The sequence below is a fragment of the Cyclopterus lumpus genome, chromosome 9 (genome assembly GCF_009769545.1).
Source record: "Cyclopterus lumpus isolate fCycLum1 chromosome 9, fCycLum1.pri, whole genome shotgun sequence".
NCBI classification, from domain to species: Eukaryota; Metazoa; Chordata; class Actinopteri; order Perciformes; family Cyclopteridae; genus Cyclopterus; species Cyclopterus lumpus.
In genome coordinates, this window is record NC_046974.1 from 13,331,382 (window position 1) to 13,342,735 (window position 11,354).

Genomic DNA, 11,354 nt, shown 5'->3' on the forward strand with positions numbered 1-11,354 from the left:
GCTAAAATATCTGATACTTATTGTCAAATGTAGAGGAACACAAAAAAGGTTATTTAGAAATTTGCCATTTATTTTGTAGCATAATATTTAATTCCATGTACAGTCATCTGTTTGCATTATCATTAACATGCGTTTACTTTGTCATTTCTGATTTCTTTTTTTTCCCATGACGTTAGCATAAAGCGTCAGCTACAAACCAATTATACAATTAGTCTGTGTGGGTGAATCTTTCCGCTTTATGTATCAAACTCAACGAGGTTGCGCACATTGTTTCCATCAGTAGAAGCTTTAGTTTTGAAAGGGTTGGACCGGAAATAAAAGCATATTGTGTTGAGCTTGACGCCGACACGTCTCGATGAATCTGTTGCTGAAGTAACTTTGGAGCACAATCTGAGGCGCAATTGGAGGCCTGCGTTTAATCGAGGTAAGTTTCATTTGGTCTTTCTCTGTTGAGCCTATGAGCTCGTTCACGATCGCTTCAGAAATAGAAACACACCGAAACTACGAAAGATCCGATTCCGATCCTCAAGTAAAAAGAAAAAGTGTGTCTGCAGCGCGCTGAGTGTGCAGGCTACCGAGCCGGGGGGCTGTTGAAGTCCTCGGAGCTCTGAAGATGATCAACCTGTTCACAAACTGTTGCATCAACTTTGAAAGAAATGAACTGATGCGGGCTTTCACACCGGCCAGGCCACAGTGTGGTTGCATCCACAACACATCCGAGGAACAATGATGCCTCCTCTTGATGGCATCTTGTGTTGCATCGTTCCTTTTTGCTCAACTGAAGCTTTAACTTGCATTGACCTTTATGGAACTGCTCTCGTACTGTAGTATTTGTAGAATGACTTCATGGTGCAGAGACATACAGTTTGATACTTTTGCAGCGTATGTCCACATTCTTTAAAAGACCTGGTGCTCATGTAACTGACACTTAAAGCACAGTCCTGTGGTAGTTTGTCCCTGAACCTCCTAGCTGAGGATGAATATGGTTGGAAAACGTTTCAGCCCTTAACTTTGAGGTTTTCTTCTGTAAAATCACACTTCTGTCCATGTCAAGTTAATTTCTTGTATATAGCCCAATATCCCAGATTTGCCTCAAAGGGACTTAACGATATACACAGCATAGTCTATGCCGAGACTGTTTTGTTTCCCCAGAGTATTGTATCTGCATTAACCTGCATGTCTACACATTCTGGAGCATGTCCCATGTTTTGAAGTTGTCCCCCACGGCCAGATGCCAGCAGCCAGCTTGCTGCCATCCACTCTTCTGTGTTTGACTGTTCCATCGTATTGGCTGGACCTACAAGTATGGGGCTGAGGTCGTGTAGGGCACACCAATCCACCAATTTCAAGTGACCCATGAGGTGTGGGGCCAGGGAAGCTAAATGTGGAAGATTACCGCTGCATAGTAATGTTTTAAACAGGTGGCTTCAGACTGGAGGGGGGTAAAAAAACACAAATGTAGCATTGTCTGTGAGAATCCTGATTGGTTTCAAGTGAAGACCGTGGCAGACTCATGTGCATCGTCTACGTGCAGGATTCGTTCGTCACCATCTTCCCCTTCCACAAAAAAAAAACTTTGTTGTGACCAAGTGTGTGCCTGTGTTCTTCACGCTTCATTTGGGAATCACAGCCGGAAAACACCCAAGCGTTTCTTTCTTTCCCTTTTTGATGGTTTCCCCCCCCACACCCCCGCCACCGCCCGGCCAGCCTCACGTGTCCCCTCCCCCCCTCTCCTCCTCTCCTCCTCTCTCTCAGACCATTCACTACTCATGGCACATGGAAAGTGTGCTGAGTTCATTGCTGCTGGTTATAAAATGCTGTTGTCTCTCCCCCCTATTAAAACCTCCCCCCTCCTCGTGTCACCTCCTGTAGTTTTCTGGGTCAGGGGGAAGCATTGCTCTCATCACCACAGAAGCTCTAGGCCACTGTGCACAGCCTCTTCTCGCTCTTTTTATGATCCATGGAATTTTTCAATGCAGGCATTTTACTTTAAGGTCAGTCTGCTTGTGATAAAAACATGTATACATTTTTTTGGGGGGATTTTTAGGTAACTTCTGTCCTCTTTTAAAGTACCTGCACTAGTTCCTTTTTAATTTAATCTACACTTGTATTGATCCCACAGTGGGGGAATTCTTCTCTGCATTTGACCCAAACCCATTTTTTATGTACCAAAAAGCTCATTATGAAGCTACCTTTTTGTATTCATGAGCCTAAACCCTGGAAAGATGTCTCTCTACAACAACTACACACATTCAGGCCCTGATTTGATTTAATTATTTTACTATTAATACGTTTTAAAATTTAAATTGTAAACAATTTATTTAATCTCCCATTTTTTTAATTTTATGATATGAGGTTGTCACCTTTTCAAGTATAATTCACTTTATGTGAGGATCATTGCATTCTACGTCACTCTCCAAAATGTGGCGTGCAAACAATGACGGACAGTTTGATCCATTAAAGTGAATGCCAGATTTGTCTCTAAACCAGTTTTTTGTTTTTGTGCGTTGTACAGTATATTCTGCCATGCAGTATACTGCAGCAGCTCAGAACATCTCTCAGTTCTGTCTCAGCCTGTCAGCTGGACTCGATGTGCACAGACATGCAGACGGCCTCAGGCTCTCCGTTATCTGCCTCGTCCCCCTGGGAAACTGTACTCTCTATGCTCTCATAGCAGGATGTCGATTACTTCCATTTTTAAATACATTTTGTTTGTTGTGTCAAACATCTATTGCCCCAAAATACTTTGAATGCACTATTGTTGTTTTAACGCTAGTCCACATGATGCCGCCATGCTCTGTGTAATCCTCTCTCTCTAGTGCAAATTCAGGTGTGAACCGCCATTCAAGCTGTTTTCCTCCAGCAGGCAGTGGAGGTGCATTTGTATTCCTCCAGTATATTTTCACATGTTTGTGCAGTTTCTTTTGTCTCATGTCTTCCAGGGAGTAAAAGCTGGGAGCACAATGTTCCCTGTCTGGGCCTTGACAATAGCCCTTATGAATGGGAGTAAGGGAGGAGGGAACGATAGAGGGAAACAGAAAGTGGTTGCAGGAACCTCTCTTCGCTGTGGACTGTCATATTTTTTTTTTATTTATGTGTCACATTTCATAAAGCCCTTTTTTGTTATTTATTTACCGATGAAAGGACTCTCTGGGATCACCAGCTGTTTTGTAGCTCCAGCAGACGTGAAGTGGCAAATGAGCAGTTTTAATTCAGATTAATTGATGCTAAAAGAAAATGATGGATTCTCCAAGGACGAGTGTGGCATCACTTTGGCCACGAAGGGAAACGGCACAGGAGCAGCCTGGTTGAGGAGGAGGGAGGGGTATATCACTCTTTATCCCCGCTCTTATTGGGCACTCGGGGAGAAAGTGGGTGAGAGGTTGAGGGGTGTTCGGGGAGGGGAGGGGAGTGGATGTGGAAAAGCAGGGATTTATTCAGTGAGGTGAATTCCTTGCCCGATGTACGATGACGTGGTTTGTTAGAGCGGGTGAAATGAGCCGTCGTCGTGCTGTTTTTCAGTTTGTGTTGGGACAACACTGCCTTCTTTTATTCAGTTTTGATATGAACAAAGTGTGGGGATCATGGGGGTGGACTTGGTGGGCCCTCCCCCTATCTCCCCACCAGCCCCTCACTACCGCACGCATCCCGATTCTCTCTCGCTCGCTCCTTCCTGATGAATGAAAGAGTGGCACAACATGACTGAGTAACCTCTGTGCCTGTTTCTGTTTTGCCAATTGTTATTACTTCTGGGTGTGTCTTCCTTCACCACGATGTTTTTAATTTGATTATCTTAAAGGTTTTGTGGCATTCTGTGTTTAGGCTAGATTGTAGTAAATGAACAGTTCACTGTGGTGGATAATAATAATAATAATAAGAGGTTTAAAGGGAAATCATTTGACACATAAAAGTAAGTACTGTTTGGAGTACTGCTGTTTCTTTGCAAAATGTGGTATGAAATATTTTGTGGTTTATAAATTGAGCTTGACAAAATCTGATAAATGGACCCAAGAAGACAAGTTGCAAAATTAGTCTGACTCGTTGACTGTCTTGTATGATGGTTCTGCAAGTCTTGTTTATTTTCCAGGACTGATTCAATGAGGTTTTTTTTTTTACTTCAGAACATTCTGAGATAATGATAACATATGCAATTCCTTCTTATTAAAATACATTTATTAGATAAATCTACTACATTTATATTTATTCCGATAAAAGTAGTGCTAAAATTATTAATTAATTAATACGTTATTGACAGAAGTAATTTATTTATCCAGCAACATTTTCAAACATTCACTGGTTCCAGTTTCTCAAATGTGAGGATTTGCTGCTTTTTTTTCTTCAGATTCTTATCGTTTTTTATTTTGGTTTGGTGGAGAAGACAAGCCATTTGAAAATGTTAACTTGGGGCATTTTACAAATTAAACAATCCTACCAGCCGCCATGCCAAAACGGGCCCGGGGCATGAAGTGTCAAACACCTGGCAAAGCACTCGACACTCTGGTAGTTCCTGCCACACTAGGTGTCATTTTGCTATGGTCACACGCACACGCACACACGCGCACGCACACAGGCTCACAAGGTGAAAGGGGAAAAAAGGCTGTAGAATTGCATGTTTAAAAGTGACTTGAAAGAAATTTACTGAATCTTTCAACTTGATTTTTAGTCTGCTAAATGTTCACTGTGCTGCCTTCTGCTGGAGATGCTGCTTGTTTTTTGCAGCCACAAATTTAAACGTTTGTGCCGTAAACCCACGATAAAGCTTCCTCCTGTTTCACTCTGTATGTCGTCTGTCTTTGTTTCTGTCCTCTTCACTCAGTGATGCATTTCCAGGAGTGGTTACGGTCACTTCGCTCCAGCGCTAGACTCAAGGGTCCCGAATCCGAAAACCTGTGGAGTCTTTTGCCGTCTCTGCCCCTGTCCTCCTTCTCCCTGCCCTCTCTGTCCCCCTCCTCTCTGCTGGGCATCGGCGCTGTGGCCTCTCTCACTGCGTACTGGCTGGTGACTCGACCTCGACCCATGCTCCCTCCCTGCGATCTGCAAGCCCAGTCTGTGGCTGTGAATGTGAGTGACTCGCGGTTGTTATTGTCATTTGTGTGCATGGCATACGTCAGGTGCTTGATAAGAGTGTTTGTTGTAGGGAGATCCCAGCTGCAGGCGATCGGCTCTTCTTAAAGATGACTCACTGATGGAGTTTTACTACGATGACACAAGGACGGCCTTTGACATGTTCCAGAGAGGAGTGAGGATTGCAGGTGGTGACAAGGGACACTTTCACAACATATTTCATTTTGACTTTATCCTAAAGTCAATCGGCAGCATATCCCAGACATCACATTTAAAATACTGTATGTTTGAACCGACGTGACACAGCTGTCTTGTGTCCTGCAGGAAACGGCCCGTGTCTGGGCTTCAGAAAGCCGGGGCAGCCTTACCAGTGGATCTCCTACGCTGAGGTGGGACATGTTTTAGTATTTTAATACTCGTCGGAGCGTTTCTGTGCATCATGTCACTCTTTGCCAATTGCTGACTGAGCATCTCCAATTCTGCAGGTGACTGAGCAGGCGCAGGTGCTGGGCTCCGGGCTGTTGGCCAAAGGCTGCCAGCCGAACCCGCAGCAATTTGTGGGGATATTTGCACAAAACAGACCAGAGGTATGACCAGATGCGTCACTGTTTCTGGAGTGTGACGTTTGTTTGTTCCTTCACTGGTTGGTTACCCGAGAGCTTTAGTTTGGCTTAGTTAACTTTTCTGGCATGGATTTGTCTTGCTTCAAATTAAATCCTTTTAACCTCTCCACAGCCCAAAAGTTACAATTTGTATTTCTCCTTGGTAGATATTCTCATCTCCACAGAGGTTTGCTCCTCCCCGTAACTCGTACCAGGATCACATTTCCTCTATGAATGTTGAACAATTAAAATATGATTTGTTTTTGTTTGTACTGAAAGTGTGTTTGCCTTAATTCATATTGAGAGCAGAGCGCTGGTGGTGAATGTGGGTCTCCAGGGCAGCTAATATTGGAGCAGGCCTACTCCAATCTCATTTTGTAATGCATCCGTCAGGCAAGGCCATCTTTGTGTAGACGAAGTGTAATTTTCTGCTCCATCAGAGCCTGTAACCTCTCATCAGACCTGTCCACACACATAGTGATGTTTTTTTACTTTAAATGTGGTTTTGTTTAGTAAGTATGAAATGTGTTATGATCTGCATAACCACATATTACTCCCTAGTGTTTAAATATCGAACTGAACAAGTATTCAGTCGGCAGTGTGTGATGGCTGGAAGTGAGTCTAACTGTGCTTTGTCTCCCTCTGCTGGCGACAGTGGATCATCTCGGGAGCTGGCCTGCTACACGTACTCCATGGCGGTGGTGCCTCTGTATGACACACTGGGGCTGGAGGCCATGGTCCACATACTCACCCTGGGTGAGAAAATGAGAGAGCATTGTTCATGGCCTTTTATTAAACCACATATAAACTGTCATTGGTTTGTCAATTCAACTCAAACTTACCATAGTGGTGAGCAATACACAGTGATTCTTCTACCAAAATATTGTTTGAGACTAAGCGTCATGCAAACTGTGAGCATATTATAACATCTAAGAGATGAATTAGATAAACATTATGTTGGAAATGGCAGTGGAAGAAGTACTCTTGTCCTTTTTACTTAAAGTAAAAGTCCCTGCTTTCAAGGTCTTAAGTAAAAGTACAGAAGTGTTATCAGCTAAATGTAAGTGAAGTATACAAGGGAAAGTACCGGTCTAAAAAAACTATTAATAGACGTCTCATAACTGGGCTTTCTTTTAAATAAAATATTAGTCAAAACAATACATTTGTAAAAAATTTAAAACCACTGGTTCAAATGTTGACTATTTTATTATCTTGTGTTTTTAATATAACATCTTCATATGCAAAGTCATACCAAGTGTAATGGAGTAGAAAATGGAAAAAAAGATAAAGACTGTTGCCTCTTTGTGCTTCACTGCACTTACAACTAAAACTGATTAGAAAACTATTTTACTACTTTATCTCTTTGGGGTGAACAACGTCAGACACACTGTACGTTTTAGTGAGTAACTATTCACGTTGGTGGCGTTCTTAGCGGAGATCTCTCTGGTGATCTGCGACCGGGAGGAGAAAGGCTGCAGCTTTGTTGGAGAACAAGGAGGCGGGCGTGAACCCCAAAGCTCTCCTGCTTGGTTCTCTTCAACGATTTCAGCAACGCGTTTGTTGAGAGGGCAAAGAACTGCTAGGTGGAGGTTTTGAAACTGGAGCAGCTTCATGGTGAGCAGAGGGGGGGGGGGGGGGGGGGGGGGGGGGGGGGGGGGGGGGGGGGGGGGGGGGGGGGGGGGGGGGGGGGGGGGGGGAGTACTAAATCCCTATAATGCAGACTCATTTAAATGTGTCCCCTTTTAATTAGTCATCAATGGTGATAAGTAAATTGACATGATGAACTCCCCTTTGTCCACATCTTAGGATCTGGGGAGGCAGAACCCTCAAAGATCCTGTGGTGAGTTTATCGTCTTGGCAGTTGCTACATCACCGCATCAAACTGGTTTCAGTAAATGGCTAATCCCCCTCTAAATGCTGGGGTGACCGGTTTCATCATTGCTCCTGTCCCATAAGATATCATTAACACTCACTTGTAAAGAGCACTTAAATTAAGAGTGGGGGAAGCCTGTCGTCATATTCTCATATTTCTTTGCTGCCTGCTGTAGCCGCCCCAGCCTCAGGATCTGGCCGTGGTTTGCTTCACCAGTGGAACCACAGGTAACGTCTGATTTCATGCGTCTCAATGTGATTATCCTTCACTCGCATCAATCGAGAAGTGTCCTTCAGTGCCCACTAACAACCTTTCTTTATGGCATCGCTGTAGTTTCCTTTTGCTGCGCAGGGCTCTGCAATAATGTCTTGTTTATTTATCCAGGAAAGCCCAAGGGAGCCATGATCACCCACGGCAACATCGCCTCCAACACTTCCTCTGTCATTAAGATCCTGGAGGTCTGTCTACACTTCCACCTCCTTGTCTAATTGAGAACAGCTTCACAGCTACCATGACTTCCCACCTGCTTGTCTCTGTATCTCCTAACTGTCCCTCTCCCTGCTGCGTCTAATGGTATGATTAATTGGCTGTTTGATTGCCCCTGACGGCAGGAGGTACTTTAAACTAATTGCCCCCATATAAAGATTGTGCTATCTAACTGCTGTAGAAAAAGCCATCCAGCATGTTTGATTGCCTGCGGGGCTTCTCCGAATGCCTGCTGCCTGAACGTAATCTCTCCCCTGTGCTTTGCTCACTTTTATTCTCGTTTTCTCTTAGGGTTCGTTTGTGATCCGACAAGAGGATGTGTCTATCTCTTACCTGCCGCTTGCCCACATGTTTGAGAGGATGATTCAGGTAGCTGATGCTCTTTTCAGATTTTTTTGATTTTCTTTTGTAGTGTGTTATAACCCTAAGCTAAGTTTCTCTCCGTCACAGATCTCTATGTTCTGCCATGGGGCCCGAGTAGGATTCTACCAAGGCGACATTTCCCTTCTCATGGATGACATTAAAACTCTCAAACCTACCTTCTTTCCTGTTGTGCCTCGTTTACTCAATCGCATCTATGACAAGGTAAGTGAATTTATTTAGACTCGCACTTCTCCATCTGTAATGTTTTAACAATGGTTTCTATAAAGATCCTGGGTTCGGTGACCTCCCCGTTACGACGGGCTTTGCTTCACTACGCCGTGAGGAGAAAGCAGGCTGAGCTCAGCAGTGGCGTTGTACGCAACAACAGTCTGTGGGACAAACTGGTGTTCAACAGGATTCAGGTCAGTTGCTGGAAGCTCCATTTTATATCCACCTGGATTATATTCTCCCCATGTGTTCAATTCATTTACTTTGGGTCTCCAGTAAAGACCTACAGGCCTCTTCAGAAACCAATCCCCAAAAACGTCAACTACAGATGGGTTTTCAGTCTGACATTTTATATATATATTTTTAATCCAGGACTCTATATTTGTCACTGTTTTATATTTTACAGCACTTAACACAGTGGTACATGGAGACCAGCAGCCTTGCAAATAATCAACACATTTGAATCCAAACTTCACAAGAGGAGCACAACTATTCCAGCAATTGATGCCAAATTTATAGCATATTGGTCCTGTGGGAGTGTATTGGAGAAACATGCACACTGACAGATTTTGTCTCGTTATGGTCACTGCAGAAAATACGGTGTAGGTTGTAAATAGAATTTCGCTTGTACCAACAATAAGTTTGTATTTGAACCGTTGTACATAAATACTGCGTCGCTTGTGTTTCAGGCCAGTTTAGGAGGTAATCTGCGGTTCGCCCTGACTGCCTCGGCACCCATCTCCCCCACTGTGCTGTCCTTCCTCAGAGCCACTCTGGGCTGTCTGATCTTTGAGGGTTACGGCCAGACAGAGTGCACCGCCGGCTGCACCTTCTCCATGCCGGGGGACTGGGAGCGCAGGTAAGACGCCATCTGACTGGCTCGTGCTTTAGTGCCGGTGGAACCTCGTCTTCAGCAGGTATGTGGATGTGTCTTTTTCAGGTCATGTAGGGGCTCCTTTGCCCTGTGCCAAGGTGAAGCTGATAGACATCCTGATATGAACTACTACGCTAAGAACGGCGATGGAGAGGTGAGGTAATCTGATTTGTGCCATCATATTATACATGCACCAGATCGACTGACACTTATCGCGGCTTTGTCACGTTAGATCTGTAATAAGTGGCCCCAGTGTGTTCAGAGGGTTACCTGAAGGACCCAGAAAGGACGGCTGAAGCCTTGGACAGAGCGACGGCTGGCTGCACAGTGGGGACGTGGGCCAGTGGCTTCCAGTAAGATTAGATGCAATAATCGGCTGAGCTAAGCTGACAGATGTCGACTTTTAGACTGCTGTAAGTGTCTCTGCTTTTCCTCTGCCAGAACGGGACGCTTCGCATCATTGACAGGAAGAAGCACATCTTCAAGTTGTCCCAGGGAGAGTACATCGCTCCAGAGAAGATAGAAAATGTCTACGTGCGTTGTGTTCCTGTGCTCCAAGTGTTCGTGCACGGAGATAGTTTAGAGGTACAATTCGATTCATGTTGAGTTTATCAATATTCAAAACATTTTCTATGGGTTAAAGTTTTGATTTTCTCGTGTATTTTGTGTCACCAGTCGTATCTCATAGGCATAGTCGTACCTGACCCTGAGGTGTTTGTCAGCTGGGCTAAAGACCGAGGATTTGTGGGATCCTATGAAGAGCTGTGCCAGAATCCTGTATGTCATCCAAACCCAATTTCATAACTTAACAATTTTGCATTGTATAACTTCCGGGAAAATTGACAGTTGTTGGTCTTTCAACAGGATTTAGAGAATGCGGTTTTAGAGGACATGAAAGCTGTAGGGAAGGAAGCAGGGCTGAAGTCCTTTGAACAAGTGAGGAGTCTCTGCCGACACTGGGCCTCGGTAAACATTCGCAACTCAATTTTCAATCCTGACTTTTGGTGTGATTTCGTGTCTCCTTAATTTCAGGTGAAGGACCTTCACTTGCATCCAGAGACGTTCAGCATCGCCAACGGCCTTCTCACCCCCACACTGAAAAGTAGACGCGCTGACATCCGCAGAACCTTTCAGGAACAAATATCGAGCATGTACAGCAAGAAAGCCTTTTGATGGACGCCACACACACCAAGGTTACTGGCGTCCAATAAGAGATAACACAAATGGAACCGGGACCCGGGAGAAGAGAAAAGTCCAATCCTATACGTCCAGCAGTGCCTTATTTGAAATATACAACTGTATATCATTTGGAATATTGGTATTTTGCCTCAAATAAGTTTTAATTCAAATCCACCTCCTGCACATGTGTGTAATATCTTAACTTCACGTGATTGGGACCAAACCACTTTTTGTTTTAAATTCCAATCTCACTGTTGTCTTTGTCACTAATTCAGTTATTTACTGGGACATTTTACTGATGCATAAATTATTGTATAGTTGTAGAGATAAACATCCGAAGGTTAAGAAGCAATGTGCAGAAGATGTTAAGTTAGACATTTAATTCACACGGCCCTGATTTTAAAGGGACATTGATACTCATAGAACTTGCGTTAACTGTAGGTTTAGGTGCTTGGGCCCTTGTTAAGCTTTTCATGAACACTCTTGATCGTAGCTTGTCGGTTGTGTATTTTTCATATTGGTTTAGAAAGATTTCATAAACCAGTGAGCATGTCATCCATCACCTAAACTTAAACCATTAACTATAAGGGGTTCAACTAGCATGGATTTGTTTTACGAAATGGCTGAACAGTACATGCTGCTTATGAGATTCACTGACAGGACACCGACTAATTCCAGTAAAGTG

At 43.9% G+C, this 11,354-nt stretch overlaps 1 protein-coding gene across 1 annotated transcript; it reads left to right on the plus strand.

The window, feature by feature from the left end:
• Nucleotides 1-334: 334 nt before the first annotated feature.
• On the plus strand, nt 335-11,351 carry acsl2 (acyl-CoA synthetase long chain family member 2). The gene is given in 27 exon segments (XM_034542457.1): nt 335-424; nt 4,817-5,061; nt 5,138-5,252; nt 5,389-5,453; nt 5,550-5,651; nt 6,322-6,333; nt 6,335-6,422; nt 7,099-7,133; nt 7,135-7,173; nt 7,175-7,280; nt 7,484-7,506; nt 7,715-7,766; nt 7,924-7,997; nt 8,317-8,394; nt 8,476-8,610; nt 8,676-8,810; nt 9,306-9,469; nt 9,508-9,512; nt 9,557-9,601; nt 9,604-9,649; nt 9,723-9,753; nt 9,755-9,796; nt 9,799-9,843; nt 9,932-10,075; nt 10,166-10,267; nt 10,355-10,426; nt 10,523-11,351. Coding segments are annotated over 26 exon segments (2,139 nt in total). The 5' UTR covers nt 335-424; nt 4,817-4,818; the 3' UTR covers nt 10,664-11,351.
• The last annotated feature ends 3 nt before the right edge of the window (nt 11,352-11,354 follow it).